Genomic DNA, 23,473 nt, shown 5'->3' with positions numbered 1-23,473 from the left:
CATTTTTCTTAGAAGAAACGGTATCAGGGCTTTGGAGAGTCGTTCGAATTCAAGCGGTTCGAGCGTAACGCGTGACGAAAACGGCACGTGTTTCCAACGGACTAATAAGCGTTGAACACGTTGCGCGGGAACTATAAGCAAGAAGTAGTTTACAAACTTTGCACGATGCTTGGTTTACGACACGGTCGAACTCTGCGACGACAATAATAGAAAAAGTATGCTCGTTACCTATCGATAGGTCGTTGGAATCTACCGAGCAACGATCATAATTCGAAACAACGTAAACAATGTCGAAGAAGGCCAGTTTACATAGTCAACCGATACGTAAACTGGCTGGAAAGACGCGCACGCGAAACAACGACATCGACGCGTGCTTTCAAATTCCTGTCAAATTTCGAGAAACGTTTGGGAGGGTGCCTCGTGGATGGCGATACGTACCTGTTCCTCCCCACTTGGGGGCGAAAGGCGAGGAGAGACGAGGATGAAGCAACGTGGCGAACGAGAGCGAACTCGTCGATTGGAAAGAGAGGGTAACAACTCGGTACTGGGAAGGGACGGGAGTGAAAGAGGAGAGAACGCGCGCGCGCGCGCGCGCGGAAAACAGGGAGAGAAAGAGAGAGGGATATATAGAGAAGGGGGAAAAATCGCGAGAGAAAGAGAGAAAGAGAGATAGAGAGAAAGCGAGAACGAGAGAAGGAGAGAGGAGTGGGAAGTGGAAAGTAGCGGACAGAGGAACGGAAACGCTGAACCGCGGAATTTCGAGGCGGACGAGGAGAGAAGCTCGCGAGGCCACGAGGCTAGAGAGCAACGAAGAAGCGGCGCGAAAATCGGTCGAAGAGAGAAGGACGAAGCGCGGCAAGGAGAAAGGTGGCGGATAGAGAAGAAGCGAGAGGGTGAATTCGCGGAGGAGGACGAAGAGCCGCGTTGGCGAGTGGGAAGCAAGAGGGAAGGATATCGAGGGAGAGGAAGAAGAAGAGAGCGAGCGAGAGAAAGGGGGCGCAAACGGTCGGTAGTGGTGGCAGCGAAGGAGAAAGAGAGCGGGAGAGAGAAAGCAGGTACAGCGAAAAGGGACGGAGAAGGCGTGTGTAGGTGGTGGTGGAAGTGCGAGAGAACGTAGTCGAGCGACCGTCCCGCTGTGGCCACGAGCTCCGACGCTCGGGGAACGTAGGTAGTGCGTGAACTTCCGGCCGAGTGAAACGGACAAGAGAGAAAGGGGAAAAGGAGCAGAGAGAAGGGCCATTCGATTCCCTTGGAAAGTTCGTTCGGAATCCTCCCTTTGGCTCGGTTGGACTTTGGGATCGCGCGCATCGCCGATGATCCGCGACCACGGGCCTTGAAAAGCGCTCGCGGCGCGCCGACGAGGACGAGGACCAGAGACGAGAGGGCGCGAGCACGAAATACAGAGAGCGTAGTTTGTTTCGTAAGTTGGGAAACGCGGGGGAGCAGGCGGAAGGATCGGGATAGGGATTGGGATTGGGATCGGGATCGGGATAGGGATAGGGATCGGGATAGGGATCGAAGGAAGGAGGACACGGAGACGACGCGAACGCGGACGTGAACGTGAACGTCGACCCGGAGGTGGACGCGTGGACGCGAAGCAGCGTGAATCGGATCGAATACGGTGGAAAGAAGAAGAGAGAGCGGGCGAGTGATTACGCGACGAGGAGAGGGAGAGAAAGTGTGCGAGTGTCGGTGAAGGGGTTTTCGTGGTCGCCGCTCGGTCGCCCTCGGGGACGCTGAGGGACGCGAGTGCGTTTGTTATGCGTACCAGAACGTGGTACAGTGGCGGTTGACGGCGGCGGTGACGAAGACGAGGACGAGAACGAGAACGAGGACGAGGACGAGAATCGACAGGCGAGGAGAAAGTACTACGATAAGGAGAAGGAGGAGGAGGAGGAGGAGCAGGAGGAGGAGAACGACGACGGCAACGACGACGACGACGACGAGGACGACGACGACGACGACGACGACGACGACGACGACAAGAAGGAGGAAGAACAGGAACGGCAGGATCGGAAGCAGCGACCGCTTCCAAGGAGGACGTGGACGCGAACGAGGAGGCGGAGGAGGAGCTGGAGGAGGAGGAAGTGGCGGTGGAAGAGGAACAGGTGCGAGTGCGAGTACGAGTGCAAGCGCGGGTGCGGGTGTGGGTGCGAGTTCGGGATCGGGACCGGGATCGAGATCGGGATCGAGAACGGAAGCAGAAGCCGAGGAGAGAAAGGAATCGACCTCGTTGCGAGACCGATCGAGAGTGCGTTCTTGTGTGTTGTCGCACGGGAGGAGGGGAGGGAGACTCGAAAGGGAGGAAAGGCGACGACATCGGCGACGAGGAGGAAGAAGGAGAGGAAGAGAGGTGCTGGAGGAAGACGAGGAAGAAGAAAAGGAAGGTAGTGGTTGGTTTCGCTTGTCTCGTCGTCGAGATCCACGGAGTTTAGAGCTTAGGAGAGAGGAAGAGGCACATCCCCCCTTCTCTTCTCTCTCTCCCTCTCTCCAGTTTCTCTGAGTCTCTGCGAGCGATCGTATTTGCGCGAACGAGCGGTCAACAGGAAGAAGAAACGATCGGAACGACGCGCGTACGTCGACGGTTCGACCACCGACCATACGAAGAAACGAAGAAACGAAAAAGGATATCGAAGAGAAAAAGTGGTACGTGGTGATTTTTTTCCGTTTCCGTTTCTTTCTGTTCGTTTTTACTGGCAAGGGCTACTCTGTGTTCGTCGTGCGGACGAAACCTTTCGTCGAGTGTAGTGTGGTTTCTTAAAGTGGTGCCTCAGCACGAAGAGGGAATCGCCAGCAGGGCAGAGGCTCGAACGCATGTAGGAACATGGCCGCAACCAGCCCCTGCCTCCCTCTAGAGGTGAGTTCAGCGAAACCGGGACGGCTCTCATTCCGATTCTTCGCCCTAGCGATTTCGTTGCCAAATCGTTCTCCGTCGTCTGCAACGCTCTTTCCTTCTCTGTCGCTCGAACGTTGTCGACCAACGTCGATCGTCGTTACGCGATTACAAATCCTTCCGTCTTACGTTAACAATCTCTCCTTGTCGGTAGATCACCCTCGATACCGTTCGTTTCGCTTCCTTTCTATTTATCTTATTCAACGTGACGACAAACCTTTCCGTTCTCGATGCAACCGTTTGCTCGTACTCCACGTTCCTCTTACTCCGGTTCACGACTACCGATGTGTTCGTATTACGCACCAGCGTGTGTACCGACTCGTCGCGTTCCGTCGAGAATCTTTTTCACGCTTCGCTCTGCTCGATTCGCTTCCCGCACCGAACGAATCGCTTTGTCGATCGACGTATCAACTCGAGAGATCCGTTGCACGTCGCTAAGCTTTCGAAACTCGAATCAACGATTCGAAGCATCGAATGCGGTGCTGTTTCCCGTTTGACCTCTTTACGAGGCAGCGTAGCACGGCGGGGATCAATCGGCCCTTATCCGTTCCACGTATAAACATTTCAAGAACACCGGTTTACCTTACCTTCGAGTATCTCGTTCGTTGGTTCGTACGAATGATTCGAACCAAAGGGAAACGAACGTTCGAGATCGATTCTATTCCGATTCGTTGAAAAATTCCGTCCATCGACTCGGTGTTCGTTCGATGGATCAGAAAAAAAAAAAAAGAAAAAAATTACCGGCAAACAACGTGTCACGATACATCGACGAGTCGTTTCTCCGGCTCTGTCTGTCGTATCGCGTTGGCCCCGTTTATCCTACCGTTCTTATCGAGCTTTCATCGCGTCGCTTATCAGCCAGTGCTGTCTGTTCGTGTCCACGAATGCAACGTAGCCGACCAGTTAAAGGGAACGCCACGATCGCTACGCAGAAGTCGCGAACGCTTATATCCTCGCCAATGTTTCGCGTCTGTCGTTCGTCTCCTCGCGTTGCTTTCGATAATTCTCTCTCTTTCTCTCTCTTTACTACCTTCCTTCGTTAAGCATCCGTCAAAGAAGCGATCGTATTTCCCGAAGGAGGGACGAATCCTCGAGTTTCTTCGACAGACCTACGCTCACGCCTACGCACAGGCTGTCCTCTTTTTGCCCTTTAATCGTATCGATTAAATTCTGATGCGTCGCTTAATGGATCGAACCTTTGAACCTAACTACTCCGTGAATAATTGCTTTAACGTTGTTCGGTGTTACGGTTGCGCGACTCGCTGGAAAAAAAAGTTGAGCAAGTATTTTCAAATTAATACCGTCTACGAGGAAAGGTAACGAAAGGAGAGATAAGCGGCGTGTGTCGTAAAATTTGTACCGTTTAAAGGCAGAGTCTGGTTGCGCGCTCGGTCACAGCGACATTGCCGTAATTCGGTGAAAAATGATTTAAAGTTTTTGCCATGTTACGAGGTCGTAAGGACGCGCGTTTAAACGGCCAACGGATCCCGGTAACGAAATATCTAGAGTCCCGTGCTACTCTCGTATTAGAAAATATCTGTAAACACGAGCGTATCGACTTTTAAAGTCACGATCGACCAAGAAAATTAACTGCCGAACTATTAGGCTTTCGACGTGAATTCCATTGCGTACAAAGAATACTTGGCTGCGGTGGAAATCTCTGGTCGGAAACGGTAGCGTTCGATTTTCGTCGAACGGGAATTCTACTTTTATTAGCGGCGTTTTATCCACGAAATCGTATAACACGGAGTACGTAGGGCAGGTGTCCGCGTCGCATAATCGTCCGTGTTAAATAATCGGCGAGAGAACAAGATCAATTAGAAACGAGTAGCGACGTTCATCTCGCACCGCGTCAGTTTTCTTTCGTGCGCTTGCCACTTGCAAATACGCACCCTTGAAGTTTTCGTCGAACCGGTCGTAATTTGGCATTGGAAATTTATTTTGTACGGGGCGATTTACCGTTTTCGTTAACACGATGTCGTAGCCACGCGACCGATCGAGCTTCGTCTCTGAAATGCCCGGGCTAACCGGCTCAAATTTTTACGCGTCTCCATCGAAAATACCTGAAGACAAAGGTCGACGACCCGAATCCAAACTGTTTTCGACGTGTCGCCTCTATCTTCGACCCGATCGTCGACTTAAATCGACTGCATCGTGCGCTTTCGAAGATGAAACTCCTCCCCTGATATTTGGCGAAACGGCCGGGGAAGGGGAATCGCACGAATTGTTGTTAAGGCGATGCCTTGAGAATATCGAAGATAGCGCTCGAAGCAATTCAAGTTGGAAAACTACACGCACGACGTTTGGGCTTCGTGGAATACGTAAAAGTGAAAACTCGCTGCATCCGAGCAACGAGCAAACCGTCAAACGTCAGGATAATTTGCGTGCGATCAACATTTCTACCACGCTCGCATAACGTACAGCGTATAGATACGGGGAACGTAATATCCTTTCTGAAAGGTTGTGTCGAGGATTGCGAAAGGAGGTCGAAGATCCCGGTTCGAGTGTCCGACCGGACGTTAATTTATTAGAGATCCGTAAGGCTGGTTTGTCACGTAAAAGCCGGCGTTACGTAACTGTCAATTAAATAATGGCTCGAAGCGTGCCGGCCGGTCGTTTTGTCGTTCGTTCGGTTAATCGCGTCCCCCGTGCATCCAATCTCGATTCGATCGATCTAATGGACACGTTCGAGCGTGACTATTTCCAAGATAATACCGGCGAATCGCGCGAAAAAGCGAATCGCCTTTCCATTCGTGTCACGTAAGTCGTCGCATCGTTTCATCGGCGATGAATTTTCCCGAACATCGACTCGAGATTCTCGATTCCTTCTGTTTCTCGTTGCAATTGTTTCCGCTAACCTAGTCGAGTTGCCAAAGAGAGAGAGAGAGAGAGAGAGAGAGAGAGGCGAAAATCTCTTACGTAGGCGAGAGGAGAGTCTGGACGATCTCGAGGAAGAAAGCTCGTGCCTAACCGACGATCCAAAAATTGCATCGGACGTTTTGGAAGAGCGAAGGAGGACAGCCCCTGTGGCGGAACGCTCTCTCGCCCCCTCGTCGCCAACGTCTCGGATGATAAAAACCCGCGAAATTGGGTCGAAATTTCTAGGAAAGCGTTACGTCGACTCGTATCAGGCCGATTGTCGAGGCTGATTGCTTTGCCGAGATGGGCCGAGCTAGCTGGCACGGAGGTTGGCAAGAATGGCGAAGGCAGTTGGTGCGCGGCACGTGTGAGAGCGGACAGGCTTGGATTCGCAGTTGGTAGGACTGGCTCTGACGCCCGTAAAACGGGGAGTACGACGACGCTGGAGGAGTCATGGACGAAGGAAGAGGACGCGCGACGGGGGTGGAAGAGGATCGCTCGAGCGGCCGAGGAGGGGCCGAAAGGGCGGTATGAATGAACGATCGATAGATATATAGTTACTTGCTGCCAGGTATCCACCTTTCCGTGTATTTTCTCGGCAGACGCGAGACTATTCTTCCCAAAAGAATCTCGATTCCCTTCCAACGACGTGTCTTTTATCCTCGGGGTTTGCCTACAACGGGATTAAACTTGCCTCTGTGCATCTTCGACAGGTTTTTCTTTCGAACGGTCTTCTTCTCTCGAACGCGGACTCTTCTCTCCTACCCTGCGTCTATTTTTTCCTTCTTTCGCTCTTTCGCCACTTTGATCGACCGTTTGACGCGAACCTTGCAAGTTGCTTTGGTCGAGCGAAGATTTATTCGTTCAAACTATCCAACGACGGAGGAAACAATTAAACTCTGACGAAGAAAGTCGTATCTCGATCGTAGTATCGCGAGAGTAATTACGAGTCGGCGTCGGTGACAGCGCGTAGATCGGTCGCGGCGTGTTTCGCGTTCGGAGGAACCAGTCCGTTGGCCTGCGTAAGTACACCGGCGTTACCCTGCCGATTCTATCATGAAACTAAATGGTCGCTCGGCCCGGAAACTTTGGCAACGGATCGGTTTGCTATCAAAACGAACCGTGCTCCGTAAAATCCGATCTCGTTTTGCATTTCAAACGAACGGAGATTACGCTCGAACTTCATCGAACTTTCCAAAGCGATTCCTGTAAATGGACAAATACGTTTTCACGAGCTGCGCGATCGCCAGCGTTTTTAGACACGCGAACGGACAGAGTAGTACCGTACGACTCCTAACGACAAATTTAATAATTGGAAAGCCGCCACGAAGCTTTCGGTTCCGCCCTGTACCGGTGATCGGCTAGATCGATATCGCGAAAGTTTCTTTGTGCACCAGGTCAACGGTGGACGCGTAGTGTGCGTGCACACGTTTCAACTATACCAGGCTAGTTCGCACATACACGTCCTTCGTACATAATAAAGCTGGCATATTCCCTGGGGTCGACTATGCCACCGTAGGGATGCCTTTTACATCCACGATGATATCGCGCGCGCGTGCGTTTAATACTCACGGTTAGATCCGCTTCGTTCGTTTAACCTAATTGCCATCGTAGTTTCGTTGGATACAATGGGCGTCGGGCATACACGTACGTAGACATCGCGTGCAGTGTTTTTATTATCACCGGATAAAGAACCTCGAGGTTAGTTTCATCGGATCGGGCGCCGGAGAACGTTTCAGAGGCGAAAGAGGCGAGGGTGAAAGCGGCGTTATCGTCCACGAGTGACGCGTGCCTGTCAACATTTTCCGCGCAACTGCTACCCGTGTCTTTCGAAATCGTTGGTTTGCCAATCCGACAAAGTCAAAAGTCCTTTGCATAAATAGGAAAATCGTAGATCGAAGAAAGTTAAGCGAAACGTGGCAACCTCGACCGGTATTATTCGTTCACGTTTCCACGTTCTTATTTCCTGGAATATCGTGCGAGATGTGGAGAGTTGAAATTCCAGCGACAAAAGGGGCAAGCTGACATACGTAAGGCACGTTGCGTGGCGAAGGACGCGGGTTCTCGCTTCCCCTCTGCCGATGACCAATGGCGCTCGAATGCTTGGTGACCTCGTGTTGTAGGCGAAAGAGAATCCTGCCAGCGAATGCGTATATTATTGCGTGTTTGCGTGTATGCGTACGTATACTGCGCATACGTCGACTTCGGCTGTGTTCCGGCTCGTCCAACTCTCTTCCACTCCCCCTCGCGCCTCTCCGTCCTCCGTGCCCTCCTCTTGGCTCTCTTCTTCTATCTTTTCTCGTACCACTTGGCAAAAGCTGCTGGAGACATCGAGTCGCCCCGGTTGACCTTACTATCGACAAGGGCGACATCCCTGATTTATAAACCTTGGGCAGCGTAAGGAAACGAGCTTCGCGTTCTACCATACAAATACGCGAACAGAGCGGATGTGGAAGCGTTTGGCCGACTTTGTTCTTAAGAATTCTTCGTCCCCGCGCTTGTCCATCCCGAAGAGGTTGCTCGACGTTGTTCGACTCGCGTCTCTACGAACAGCGATAGGATCAACGATAGGATTAAACAGGGTAACAGACGGACATCGAAGTTGTACGTAGCAAAGAGTATCGTCTCGGTGAAAGAAATCTTTCCGATCGAATTCGTAAAGCGCTCCGCCGCGAAAGAAACGTAATTCGTCTCGCGCTACGAGCGCGATGGAAAGTTTGAACAGCGGTAATTTATCGTGCGCCGTATTGGAAAAGTAAGAACGCTAATGTAAAAAAACTGTGTCGACTCTTCCTTCTCCCTCTCCCGCACGCTATCTCCACGATCTAAATAATCGTTTAAGTTACGTCGGTGTTATAACGTCATAGTTCAAGGATTTGAAAAGCGCGATTCAGCGTTCCAACGACGCGTCCGGTTTCGTGGAACGTGAACGGCACGCGTCGCGTTCCCGCGTCCAACGATTCGCTTTCGGTTCGGCGAAGCCGACTAGCCGCGCTTTCAATTAGACGAATCGCGATTCATCGAAGGCCAAGAGTTGTATCATTCGTGCTAGAATGTTATAGTTCAAGGATCCCGTTGTCTACATCGAATGGCCTCGCCATCTATTTATTCGAGTTGCATTCCCCAGCGTTTTCTAGAATTCATCGCGTAACGACAACGCGAATCGACGCGGTCGAAACGTTGGAATTTGTCTCGGGATCGAAGTAAAATCTTGGGTGGAAAATGCGTTGCGATCAAGTAGAAAGAGATCGATCCGGGGTAGACGCGTCCTGCCAAAAGCGGTACGAGAAGCTAGACGTTTGGAAGGTGCGGTAGAAAGGGCAGCGCTTGGCACGTCCGGTCTTTTAAGTAGTACAAGTACGTGCGTGGTCAGACTAGCGAGAACAGCTACGGAAACGAGTTTGGCACACGCGCTACCGTAAGTACCAACTTTGCGATCGTAGTTTGTTTAATGGGTCGTTGGAATATTCAAACCTTCGTGGAGATTATCATTTACAGCTTTTCTCGTTGCGATTGGCGAGATTTACAACGCAACGATAACGTTCCGTCGAGCCGAACGTCGCGAAATTTTAATAAAAAGGGGGAAGAAAAAAAAGAGGCAACGTTCGTCGGGTTGATATCGAATATTCTCCAGTTACGAGTCTATCTCGTATATATAAAATTTTACTTGAAAATATTTGAAACAGATTGGTAGGTCAAGCGGTCAACTTCGAAGGGGAAAAGCGGTACGGTAAATCATCGGAGTGGTTGTTTGACGCGCGCCAACTTTCCGAGAAATCTAAATTCGATTTTCCAACTTTATCGCTGTGAACGCGAACTCGTATTCGTTTACACGTCGAGATATTGCGCGGAATTTCCACGAGTACGCCGCGTTATCGCATCCATTGACTCGGCAAAAATTGTTTTAGTGGCAGAAATTTCTAGGAATTATACGTGTAACCGAATTTGCATATTCTAATTAGCATCCTTCGGCGAACAGTGAACGGTCGGTTAATCGGTTCCCCTTATCAATGAATACGAGCTTCTTGGAACGGTTCTTTCACGGTCGCGTGTTTCGCTCATTCACTCGCGTCAGTCACCAAATCATCCATTCGAATACGCGGAACGACCGTTGCCGCGTCGTGCTTTATTTTCCGATTCACGAAACCTTCCTTCGACCTCCTGCCACCTTCCTCCCGCCTCTTTCTTCCTTGCTCCTCCGCCGCGAGTCACGTAGGATTTCGCGATCCTCGAGCTGCCACGCGCGTTTCCCGCCGACCGCCACGATAACGCGTAGGAGGAAATTTCGAGAGGTAGCCACCAACAACGTCACCTCCGTAATGCCCGTCTTTGGTTACGCGTCCTACTCGATAGGAATCGAACGGCAACGTCTCGCCAACGTTCGGCTTCGCTGGACGAAAATAGGTCACTCAGGTCCTAGGTACATAGGTATCGAAGTGGTTCGTCTTTGATAGCTCCATACGTGTCGTCGAGTAATCAAATCGCGTTTAAAGATACCGAACGATTTTGCTAATGTCCGCGCTAACCGAGCAGTCGAGGCAGGACGATTTTCTCCGGAGCGCTAAAACGAACGAGACGTATCCGCACTGGTTGGTGCAACTTCTTCGGAAATGGCGTGTGTGGCGAGGAGCGTGGGCGTGGGACGAGTCAGACGTCTGGCCATGACGTTGTTCCATCCCCTTCCCTTCTCTTTCTCTCGATTCCTCTTTGTCGGTCGCTGTTCGTCCGAAAGAGTTAAAATCATAGATGCGCGTCTCGCAGCGGCGTTTCGAGACGTTCTCAGGCGCCAGACGATCTCGCTCGTTTATAGCCGTCCCCTTTCGTCTCGACGTTACGAGCCACATAGTTATACAGTTTTATCCTCGGTCGTGACTGGTGCTCGAGCACTCGCCAATCTGGAGGCAGCCCTGCCAGGAATCCTCTTCCCCTTCCCAACGTTCCTTCGTCCTTCTTTCAGATTCTCATTCATTGTTTTTCATCGCCGTTGCTCGTCGTTGAATCGGCAAACTGTCGACGACCGCCAACGATCGAAAGATCGTCCTCCCTAGGAATTTTTGTGTCGCGCAAATCGAATTAATTCTTGCGATCTAATCGAATTGACTCGCGCACGTCGAGCAGAGAACAGTTTCGATCGACAGTTTCTTGACTGTTTATAAGTTTACAAGTTAGGCAAATATTTGCAGGGCCAGCGATCGCGCCTCTCTTTCGCGCGTTTGCCCTGGGCTTGCCAGGGCTGTTTCGCGTTTTTCGCCTCGGAAATCGCTTTTCGACTCGATATCACCGGCTGCGACATTCGGTTTTATACGATTTATAGCATTCCGCAATGTAGCATCGGTTAATCGGTCGTAAATTATCGCAACGATATCGATCTTTCGCGCGTAAATCACATTGCATCATTTTCTGGTAGATGTTCGATTCGTTAAATCATTCGGTGAAAATAAACGTTCGATTTTTCGTTGTACTCGTTCGTTATTTTCGATCTACGAAAGTACGTTCGAAGAACGATCGAATGAACGAACTCCATGGGACGATTTAATATCTATTTCTATATATAGTCGTAAGAAACTGTCTCCGAAAGTCTGTAATTCGATGTCGGAGCGTAACGGTTCTCTCTCGAGTGTCCTTTACGATTGCGAGCAGAAGTTTATCTTCGGGACGTGGCTGTCGCGAGTTTGGAAAATCTCGAGGAAAATTTGATCGTTCGAGACGACGGCCGTAGTCGGAACGCGATTCGCGTTTTCGATCGACGCATCGCAGCGAAGCTAAAGTACGCGGTGTGATCGTTGCTGCCCGCCGGGCTGCTCTAAAACGCATGCGTTTAGACGCAGACGATGCGTTTATAGCAGCGACGACGAATAAACGCGTTAAAACGAACTCGCGTATCCGCTTTCTTCGCTATCGTGGTCAATTAAATTTGCATATTACTACCACTTTTGCAAACGCTTGTTGCCTACACTCTACACGCGTAAATTTCTATATTCTTCGATAAAAAATTGTTTCCTCACGATCGACGATTTATTCGCGAGTATTTAATGTCCGTTTGCTACTCGAAATTTCGTCTTTCTCCACGAACATGACGTTTTTATCGCACTCGATAACAACGGCAGGATCGTCCATCGTCGATAATTTATTCTGGCCGTCCGAAATTTCGATTCTATCGGACGAGTGGCAAATTTCCATTGCGATTAATAACATCGTCAGGTTAATACGAGAGCGATGTATACGATAGATATGTGACAAGGGTCGGGAGGAAGGTAGAGAAGTCGAGGGGATGCGGCTGTGATTAGGCAGTGCACGTAGATCGACGTACTCGCACACGAGGCACACGAGGTGCACGTAAACGTACGCAGTGACATAACGCGCGATCGCAGAACAATTCGTCAGGGGTGGTGGTAGCAGCAGGGCAAGGGCGCGTTAGGGGAACGGAGGGGAACTGTCGAAACGAAACGGATACACGTATTCGTGGCACACGTGTACAGCTGACGTAACCCCGGTTTCTGGGGGCAAATAGACCGAAAGGTAATTTTACCGGGATACGTAGGCGGTTATTATGGCTAGGTGGCTCTTTAACGCTGGCCTTCCCTCGCTTTCCAACGCCCGTTTCTCACCGACGTCCGCCTGCGTTTACACGGGTTTAACGCGCAGACGATGCTATTAGCGCTATTTATGGTGCCTCGGCTTCGTATCAGGTTCGTCCGCATTAGACCGTGGGTATTCCAATTGCGCTCCATCTCTTCGTCTTTTTCCTTTTTGTCCACTGGAGCGCAAATTTTCATAAAATCTGCCTTTTCCCGGTAACCGTATGTTGGAAGGATCGGTATCGACGAAGTTGCCCAATTTCGAGATTCGGCCGAGCTCTCGATCTCGTGCGAATTTCCACGTACGATCAACGTTTTTGAATCGGACCTAAAGACGTCGTCACGAGGCAGTCGGAATAGCGTCATCGATCTGTCCCTGTTTTTGCATCAGGGTAGTCGATGCATGTCGAACGCGAACGATTCGGTAGTGGTCGACGAAATATGGTAAAGTTAGAACCGACAAACTCCATCGCTGAGTAGTCGAGTAATCTCCAGGTTAACGCAAACTTGCAACGTCGCTACGTTAGCAGCGGCAGCTTTCAGGACAGACAGAGTCGTCCGTCGAATAAAATCTGAATACGAGAGACCGCGCGCAACCGGTGATTTCTATATCCTCGTTAAAAGAATCGATAACACCTGGCATACTATCGATAGAGGAAGTATAGTATCCTTTGCGACATAGCAAAGTTGCGAGTCAAGGCGTCGAATAACGATTGATAGCAGCGACGTTCAACGCGTCTCTCCGTTTAACATGGTGCAAATTTAATTTCCTGTAGTAATTTCTCAAATAGAACGGTTTCCAGATGAATATCGAACGTTCTTCTTGTCATTAATTTCGGCTTCCACGCGTCCTACTCGCTACGTGTTGCAAACGGGATCTCGTCGTTGAACGAGGTACTGGGAATTTCTTTCCTCTGGAAGTTTATCCGGCACACGTGACGCAAAGTATCGTAGTATCGGACGGGTGCTACCGCGTGACGCGTGTCCGTTAGCGAAAAATCTTGGCACGCTGTGACCGGCTGATGCGATTACCGCGGTCGATCGACTGCTGCCTGGAGCGTTTCGAATCGAATAATTAAGACGAACGTTATGCAGGGTGATCGCGTCGCTCGACGCCGAGCATAAGCGAACCGCTGCATCGAATTCCCCCGAATGCCGTTGCCCACGGCCGTACTACCTCGACCTAGATTTACGCACTAGCCAACGGCGTGCTGGGACGCTTGCACGTTCCTACAACCGCGACTGGCCCGACAACACCTTTTTTGCGTTTACGAGCACGTACGGTCGATCGGATCACACCGTCGAACCCTAAACGCTAGACCCGACGTTACAATCATCGTTTTCGTGTCGTTGTTTGATCTGACGGATACGTTGCATCGTCGGAGGTAGTTTGAAATTTCGAAAACGCAAAAAAGGAAATTAGATAGGCGGTGGTGGATCGGAACGAGGTACGCAGCCGGTTGACGGAAGAATCCTGCGAAAACGTAGAGCAGTGTGGAAGGTACGCGGCCGGTAGTGGCGGTCGTGATGGTCGTGGTTGGGTTGACGTCACCGGACAAAATGGCGGAGAGGTGACGTCACCAGGAACCCCCTCTCCCTAGGTGGCTCCGCAACGTCGCCGACTGTAGCCTCGATATCGCGGAGATGCCAGAGAATCGAGGTGTGTGTGTCGGAGAGAAAGCGCGACAGGGAGAGAGAGAGAGAGAGAGAGAGAGAGAGAGAAAGAGAGAGACATAGAGAGGGAGAGAGAGAGAGAGAGAGAGAGAGAAAGAGAGAAAGCGCGAGACGGTGGAGGTGTCGAACGGGTGGGCGCCGTGATGCTCGCGTCACAGCGCTTTCGGTGCTCCGGTGCTTTTTGGCAAGATCGTTTCGCGCATTTAGAGGGCGACATTAGCCGGCTTTTCGGGTAACGATCGCGGTCGCAGCGCGGCACAGCTGGCTGCCGGGAGACGCCCCGGAGACGCGTTCTCGTGGAGAGCGACGATCGCAGCCTGTGAACGAGTCGGCGACGATGCTTCGACCGGTGCTCGTAATCCTAAGGATCGTTCGATCGGCTTTGGTAGCGTGCACGTGGTGGAAAAACACGGGACGAGGCAAAGGGTAGGTAGACGGACGAGCAGAGATCGAAAGGTAGGAAGGTAAGCAGCAGACAGCAAGATGCCGGACACACAGGCGGCAGATATACTGCGCACGTGGCGCAGAGCGGCGATTCGGCTGCGCGCCAGCCCGAATCCCTGCGACCCAGGGTGGTGCGACCGGCGCACTCGAGCTGCTGCGATTCTTAGTCGGCCGCCAATTTCATCCCCCTATCTTCTCGTCTCTCTTCCCAGTTTTCTCGCTCTCTCGCTCTTCCTTCGCCCTCTACCCTTTCTTCCGCTCGAATATATTCCTCTCGACCGTTCTCGGTTTAACGTTAACCTCTATTCGGGCTGCGCCTCGTACCGCGTGGGAGCTGCTTCAAGGATGAATCAGGACTCGAGCACGATAACGTCTACCACCCCCCACCTCCGTCACGCTTATTCCATATCGCGTTTTTCTAACCCTCGACGATTCCTCCGTGATTTCTCCGTGATTTCTCCATGATTTACCTTTCTCTTTCTTCGAACGAGTCGCGTCGCGCTTCTTCCGTCTGAAACACTTTTTCAAGAGCGATCGCGACTGCCACGTTCATCGAGAAATCGAATATTCGCGATGCCTTGCTCTCGCGGATATTTGATTTTCGCTCGCAAACGGGACGCCTGCGCCGATCAGTCGCTGTATAGATATACCGTGCTTGTTTCGAGAGCGCCGAGGTTAGGAGGAAGTTTCTCGTTGCGTGCAAACCCGGTTGCTTAAAAAACACGATACGGTTGATATCGTTGATAAACTTGGCCTTAATTCGCTCGAGTTTCTTCCACGCATTACCGAAAACGCGTCGTTATGCCAGGAATAACGCCGACCTATAACCACGACGTACTGCAACGGCTGGAACGTCGAGACCGTTGGTTCGTCGATCGTTGGTAGAAATTAAGGGTAACAGGGATAGTCTCTCGTATTAGTGGCTGACTAAACGACTTCGGGAAGGGTTAACGCGAGAATCATGCACACCGATACAACGATTTTCAAGGAGATCCGTTATAGCGCGGCGTCACGTCTTTCATATTGATTTCCCGAAAGATATTAATAACTCTCGAGAAGTATCGTCGATAACTGATGAGCCATAATAAACTTTTAAGTGCCGTCCCAGTTGCTACGAATAGACACTAATCTCGATGCTTCTCGACGCTGGTACGCTGTTCCGTCAACTAGGATGTCGGACGAGACGCCGCAACACGTTTGCTTTCTTTTATAGCATCCAGATAATTGTTCGTCGTCCGAGAGCAGAGATTCAAAGGACCGATCATGGAAAATCGAAACGAACGAATATCTTGCACCTCGAACGTTTTCTCGCGATAGTTCGGGTCGGAAAATTCGATATCGCGCATATTTATACCCGCAACAAGATGAAAAAAATGGCCTTCTCTCACGACTGCTCCCTCGTTAGTTCACGATCTGGAATCGAAGGCCAATTATTTTTGCTCGCATCTTCCTTCTCCCGTTCGCTGGTTCGCGAACGTTCCATCTTCTTCAGGCCGTAACCCGACCAGCTATTCTCGTCTTCCTTCGTGAATTTTTCCAAAGTAAATTCGCGAGCTCTGCAAATTCGTCGGGTGGATCGGTAAGAGTCAAGGATGGTATTTGTGCAGCAAAAATACGCCGTTCCGCCTTCCTCCGTTCCCACGTTTTCTCCGTTCCGGTAAACGTTTTACGATTTTTCGCGTTTAAGAACCGCCACGTTCCCTTCCGTTTTCCTCGAGAAACTGGACGACGTAATCAATCGGTTACGATCGACCAGACTTTAGGTTTTGCGTCGCAGGTTCGACCATACGCCGGCTAATTCCAGCCAACTACGAACCGCGGCGCCGAATATATTCGATCGATAGGATCTCAGCCTTTCGCCGGAAATCGTCCACGCCGAAACGATTTCGAGTTCGTTGATCCCGTTGGTAACGAGTCCGTCGACTTTGCCCCGCGACGCATGGAGAAACGATCGAATCGCGAACGTTCGGACGACGTAGCGCGCTTGGGCATGCGCCAACGAAACGATCGAGATCGTCGGAAAGACGAACGCATCGAAGAGAGAGAGAGAGAGAAAGAGAGAGAGGGAGAGAGGGGCGAAAGAGCCCTTGTATTAATTACCGCGAATAAAAAACACGGGTGGCCGGCGACACGAGGGTTTGGCACGGATCTCGGTGCTACGGATCGTGGCTCGGTAACCTGTAAAAAGTCCTTTTGGGCGGCGTTGCCTAGCATAAATCGCGATTAACCTTCGTCACGGGTTTTTAACTCGGATTTTTAGCTCGACGACGCAAAGTTAGTTCGACTCTCGCAATTTCGAATGGGAGAGCATGGTGTCGCGACTCGTTCGTCGGTAATTTACCGAGAATTCCCGGCGATCCTCGGGTCAACAACGATTTCTATCGTAAATCGCTCGAAGGCGCGACGTTCCTCGGACTCGATCGCCGGCCATTCGATGGAGCGAAACTCGATCGCGCGTACAGAATCGGGCGTTAACCGAGACCGATTTGTCCGACGAAGAAAAGCGCGAACGATTTCGACTCGACACGCGTCCGATCGGTTAAATTCCGAAACTTTTCGCCCGTGCGTAATCGGCAATAGGTTGCACCTGTTGCTGACGTAACGATCATCGAGGCGGTTCGAACGAGGACCGAACGGTGTTAGGCGATGCGACGCGTCGTTCTCCGCTGTCGAACTGCTCGGAGGCGGTCCGTGTTGGCTCATTTTCGAGAGTACTATCGATCTTACCGATATACGGGCTACGCTCTATCAATTATTCGCGCTTCGATTTCAATAATTCAGAGACGTTCTGTCGGGCCGAACGGACGAACGAACGGTCAATCTGACAGGGAGTCGCTTGCAATTCTAACGCGCTTCCTTCGCGTTTAACCAGCCTATCCGAGGGACCTTGTACGGAGAGGAAAAGACGATTTTCGACGATACGAGTTATTTCGATTCGTGCAAGACGGATTGGATTTAAAACGTAAACAGTCGAAAAGTCGACTTTCTGGTTCGAACGTGGTTAATTAAACGTTGACGTAACGAATGAGAATATAACAACGATGATTGCGTCGATAGGTAACGTTGTTATCGTTATTACGACACCGTGGCTGACTGATAATGCCGTGTTGATGCGTTTCGCGTGTACGAGGTCGGCGTAGGTGGCAAATTATCGCTTGCATCGACAATGGACTTCGTATCTACGGCTTGATTAAATTAAATCGTTATTAATTGATCGACGAGATTGCGCTCGTCCTCTCGTTTCGATCACGCCGTTCCCGTACGCGTGGAGCATAGATTTGAAAAACGAGGAGAAAGGCCGAGGACATTGGGATTTTTAGATCCTGAGAAATCGTGGAAAACTCGTGCCAGTCTCGTGGAATTTCGTCGCAACCGGACGACGTTTGTAGTTCGCGTTGATCGAACGGTCCGTGCAACGGTCGTATCGACGAATGAATTGCACCGATTCGGTGAGTTGAAACACGTTTACGCGATGTATCGGTTCACGCGGTTGATGTTAACAACGCGCAACTAGTCTCTGCCGTATCACGAATTATCACGTATCACGCAAAGACGTCTGATCGACGAAAGATAATCGCCAACCGAGTTATAAAGACGTACGATCGAACGAATTCAATGTCGGACGTTAGGTCGGCGAAACGAGGATACCATTTTTTAAAGAGGAAACTCGTCGCCGCTGGAAATTTTGCATTATTCGATTACTCTCGTTGTGGAACGAAGGGCATCGGGGGGCATTCTCGAGTTGCAGCGTTCTCGGAAGAACTTAAGGAGCACTTTAGCGGATTCCCAGGAACATCCCGAGTGTGACTACCATCGATCAAGAATATATTCTGTGGCGCGTTGTGCAAACTCAGCAGCCAACCTTTTTCCTAGAATCGGTAAATTGGGAAAAGAAAGGTCGGCTAATCAAAATACTTTTCTTATCGTATCTGTTACGTATCGTCGGAGGAACGTTCGATCCTCACAGAGGACGATACGGAGGGTAAACGATCTGCTCGCGGTTCGACGCAACAAGGAGTTGATCGTCTTGTTCGTAAACGAGCTGGAACTCGTTAAGGATGGTAACGCTGATCGCAGCTGAATAGAGAATCAAGGCTCGGTGAATAGAACGTAATCTGGCAACGAGGCTTGCCCGCTATGTATCGAGCTAGAAGGCACGCAGCACGCGACAAAATGCACGGATGTCCTATGCGGTATCCTTGTCGCGAGTTATTGCATTACCGGCTACCTTGATTGCACTTTCCTACGAGTAGAAGCCACGCACGTGGCAGGCTTCTAGCTGCAAAAGTCTCGGCTAATGTAGTTAATTAGCCTCAGCGGCGTATTATATGCTCGCGCTGGCCATTAACGACCTCTCTGGCGAAACACTTGGCAACTACCATCCGACCAGGCGATTCTTATCCTCCCAAAAATAATCACGCTCTGTACGTATATTCCTGGCGTATTTGATCGCGTCGCAATGCCTCGGTAGCGTGACTTTGCATTTCTTATCTCGACAGGCGGAATCTCTCGCCGAAATTGCTCGGTCGAATGTCGCGTATCACGAAAGTCGAACGCGATCGCGTCCGCTTCTCGCGGTCGCCTATTCGTTTCCGTGTTTGCCGGTGACACGCCGCGAACTACGAGTTTGCAAAATCGATGGTATCCTCTGTTGGCAAGGTGTGCCGTCGCATACGCGTGCCCGATAACACACCGTGAGTTTTAGCTCGCTGGCTAACACCTTTTATCTTGCGTGATTTGCAGGTTGGCAGCGCAAGAGGCGGCACAAAGGGACCCTGGATACGCGAGTCAGTACAGGAGAAGGCCGAGGTTGGCCGGACTGAGTGGTCTCGGTGACTGGACTAGCTTTGGAGGGGAGGTAAGAGGCGAACTCGAAAAATCTATGTGTCAGTTTTCTTTGGTTTGTCGCGAAGGGATCGGGTTATCGCTGGGCATTCGACCTCGGACAGGTATCGTCTGTCTTGCTTGTTCGTGTCGGAAAACGTTCGGTTTCTCGGGGGGAGATGAAACGGTCGTTATCAAGAGGTTACGGAATAATGGGAAAAGAATCGCGTTGAATTTATAGAGTATCGAGGAAGGATACGGATGGTAAGAAAGGGAATAGGATGAGATTAAACGGAAGGAAAACGTTGTAAACAGGTACCTGGTCTGGTGGACATGGCGCCAGGCCGGGATCAGGGCGGAGGGGCGGGTGGCGGTGGGGCAGGTGGCAAGGGCACTACGTCGTTGTTCATCCTGTCGGAGGATAATTGCATCAGGAAGCATACTCGCTTCATAATCGAATGGCCGCCCTTCGAGTACGCCGTCCTGCTCACCATCATCGCCAATTGCGTAGTCCTCGCCCTCGAGGAGCACCTGCCGAAGCAGGACAAAACCATACTCGCGCAGAAGCTCGAGGCCACGGAAATCTACTTCCTCGGGATCTTCTGCGTCGAGGCGAGCCTCAAGATCCTCGCCCTTGGCTTCGTCCTCCACCGTGGCTCCTATCTGCGCAACATCTGGAACATCATGGATTTCTTCGTCGTGGTGACCGGGTGAGCGAATCGTTTTCTATTATTCTACGCTACCGATACTCTCCCCTTTCTTCTCCGGGACGATCTTTGACAACGGGAGATCTCGCTTTTCCGTATTCCTCCGCTCTCGGTTCGAGTTCGAAAGTCCCGTCGATCGATTTGCGCGCGTGCGAAAAAGAGAGAGAGAGAGAGAGAGATTGAGAGATGTAAAACAGCCCAGGAATACGGAAAACAGGGATCATCCTTCGTTAAAATTCGCGAAAGCTCATCGCTCGAGTTTTACGTACTTTCGTTTCCTTCTACTTTTCTCGTTACTTTGTTTCACCGCGAGCTCACTCATCATTTCATTCTCCATTCCCCCCGCCCTCCCCCCCCCTCCGGTGTTCTTCTACTCCGTGCAAACGAACGAGCGCATTCTTGCTCTTTCCACTTTTTTCCATCTACCACTGTCTCTTTGTCTCTCTGTTGGTCGTTGAACGGCGATGTGCATCGCGCGCGCACTCGCTTCGTCTCGTAAGAAAACGCACGGAGAGGAAAACAGTGGACGAGGAGAATGTTACTTGGTCAGGCTTTGATCGAATTTCCAGCGCGTTCCGTTTCGATGATTTCGCGTTAAACCACCACACCCCCTCTTATCCCTCCGATTACGCTCGCCTCGAGGAGCCCTGTTTACGGAGAAAGCCTTTCTTTCCGCGTCGTTGGCCGCGTCCTACGCATTTCGATTTCTTAGCCGACGATCGATTACGACGTCGAACAGAGAAACGTTTACGCGCGAACGAAAACTCGCTTGAAACTTAACGACGACGCAACGAAAGGATCTTTCTCCGCATTGATTTAAGATTTAAGGAGATCGCACGTCGATCGGTTTTTTTCGGCCGAGCAGATAGATTCTAGAGTAATCCTTGGATTAGGTCGATGACCGTGTTCGCCGAAACAAACGTGGACGTCGACCTGCGTATGCTACGTTCCTTCAGGGTCCTCAGACCGCTAAAGCTGGTTTCGAAAATTCCAAGTGAGTCAGTCACAGTTCTGCGAAACGGCAAACGATACAAACGCCATAAGTAACAGTACAGAGTGCAGTAACAGAGAACAGTCGAGCAGCAGATTGATAACTAACTAACTAACTAACTAACTAACTAATCCCCCGTTGTTCCTGGCAGTTTGTGTGCGTTCGACTAGTCTCCTTAGTTTTATATACGTTTCATCTTTCTATTACAGATTTATTAGTTTCTATCCTTTTAGTTTCCTTCTTTAGTTCTCCCGATTATTTATACACGTTTTTCACGTCGTTTAAGCGTTCCGTTTTTTATCGTTGATTGACCACCACTTAGAGGCTATGGGTGTATTAGAAACAGTTGATTGACGCTAGATGATCGTTGGCAGTTTGATGATCGATATTAATTGAACATAATATCTATATATATATATATTCTGTGTCCACGTGGTTTGCGTAATTCGAGTGTCTTATACGTTATACATATATATATATATCTATGCGTATTATTGATATTCTACTGTCTCTATAGAGGACTTGCGTGAATTAGTCGCTAGTGTTATATTGCGTTACTATTTGCTCTATATCTTCTGTCGTTATGTTCAGTTTTGTGCACAAGTTATTCGTACATTTAGAGAGTTTCAAAGTCGACAAATTATACACGTACATACGCCCACGTACACACATACACGCGCGCACACGCACACACACACACACAGACAGAGGCACGCACGAACACGCACGCACACACTCACGTAACACGCGAATCGTACGGCGCGAATATACCGGCACGTCGAGTCATCGACGAAATCTTTGGCTTTTCATTAGGGAAGGAAAAAGTTATCGGACGTGCGGTGAATTTTCGTTGCCGCGACGCGCGACGAGTATCTTTAATTCGCCGTTCGAATTTTTTTTCGTATTCTGCTCACGTAGCGTCTACCACGCGTCAGGTGTATCGAAAATTTCGAGAAAATATTTCGCTCGCATACGACGCGATAAACGCCGAGACGAACGAACGACCGAAGCAAATTCGATTTAATCGGTGTAAACGGTCTCGCTGATGTTTCGATGCTCGTTGGATAGCGTACGAATTATTATGTACGTTAGACTTCTTTCGATTGGAAACTTGTCGCGTAACGCGGAATACGCGCACGTATACTCGCTATACACGTACACACGCAAAAAAAAAAAAAAACACGAAACTACTGGCCTGCAGGTGTCTCTATATTTAGCAAACTCTATCTTTAGTCACAGTCACTGATTGATAGAATTGACTATACGTTGGTAAATAGGTACATGTTCTAGAACAGTAACGTATTCGAGCAAGCTCGTGTTTGCTAGAGAGTGGTACCTTTAGACATCCTCGAGAGACCGAGTCATAGTCCTACACAGACTTTTAGACTTCGACCGAGATATCCTCTCTCTTGTCTGCTTTCCCTTCGATCACGGTCCTCGAAATTTCTCTTCCCCACGATTACTCCGCAACACGAATCATAGCGTGCGAACGAATTCGGACTCCTCTTACCAAAGAAGAAGAAGAAAAAAAAAAGAAAGAAAAAGAAAAAAAAAGAAAGAAAGAAAATAAGAAAAGATACCAGGATGTAAATTCAACGTTCGAGAATGAAATCAATTTTTCTTCCACGCTGATCAAGATTCTGCGATGATTCGACGAAGATTTCACGAAGATTTTACGAAGAACGCAAACTCTGCAGTATGGGATATCTTCCTATTTCGCTTCTAATTTATAGACATTCCCAATTAGCGGTGTATTTTAGGGCCCCGGCAATCCTAGCTATATTTAGGACGCCAACGTTATCGACGATCCGTCGTGGTCGTTTCGAACGATAAAAGCAGAACGAAATAAGCGAATGATTAAACGTCGATATTTTTGCAATCGACAGAGAACAGGGGTAAGCCTCGTACGAACGAGTTGAACGACCGCGACGGATGTTACCGTTTATTATCTTCGTGGAACTAGAGTTATAGTTAGCAGAGGATTGTATTCAACGGCATCTAGAATTAGAATCTCGCGTGAGTAACTTAATAAGAATTTCCTCTCTATCCAAGCGTCGAAATCCTCTTGATTAAAGAAATCGTTAAACATTTAATCTCTTAGCGTAGTTGCTCCATCCCGTCAACCCGTTAACCCGTCTCCATGCTTTCGATATTAAGCCGAATCGATCGAACTTGGAAACCGTTCTCTCCGCCTTTCGCGATTATAGTTTAAAGGGTGATCCGACGATGCGCTAATTCGATAAGCTAATCCGACGCTGTGAGAATCGAGAGTCGAGCTTTTTGTCTTTGAATTCGATTGTACGTACGATCGAGGGGCGCGAAGGGTTAACTTTCACGTTCCGTCGCCATCGATCGCAGTACGCACGCGGAAATACGCGACGAGTCTAAAAGTTTTATCACTCGCGCCTTCGCTCGAAAGTCCTAGGGACTTCGAAAGTTATTATATTATTTGCTTGAAAATTGGAAAAGCTACAAAGTACCGATACGTTGATAATTTTATCGA

The 23,473-nt window shown here is 49.9% G+C and overlaps 1 protein-coding gene across 31 annotated transcripts in view; it reads left to right on the top strand.

The window, feature by feature from the left end:
* The window catches only part of Cac (calcium voltage-gated channel subunit cacophony), a 99,786-nt gene that overhangs the window by 40,174 nt on the left and 36,139 nt on the right, over positions 1–23,473 (top strand). For 24 of the 31 annotated variants that reach the window (XR_011799508.1, XM_072000579.1, XM_072000575.1 and 21 more), the window contains exons 3-4: positions 19,192–19,306; positions 19,588–19,982. Coding sequence is in view for 29 of the 31 variants with exons in the window: in XM_072000579.1 (XP_071856680.1) it covers positions 19,192–19,306; positions 19,588–19,982 (510 nt within the window). In the remaining 2 variants the exon portion in view is untranslated. Of the gene's footprint in view, positions 1–321; positions 2,647–2,763; positions 2,858–6,260; positions 6,281–19,191; positions 19,307–19,587; positions 19,983–20,872; positions 20,974–23,473 lie in introns of those variants that run through there. The other 7 variants (XM_072000572.1, XM_072000600.1, XM_072000584.1 and 4 more) reach the window with 6 other exon arrangements.

The sequence above is a fragment of the Bombus fervidus genome, chromosome 3 (genome assembly GCF_041682495.2).
Source record: "Bombus fervidus isolate BK054 chromosome 3, iyBomFerv1, whole genome shotgun sequence".
Taxonomy (NCBI): Eukaryota; Metazoa; Arthropoda; class Insecta; order Hymenoptera; family Apidae; genus Bombus; species Bombus fervidus.
The sequence above is the reverse complement of the archived record's forward strand: the minus strand, read 5'-3'. Positions and strand labels throughout refer to the sequence as shown.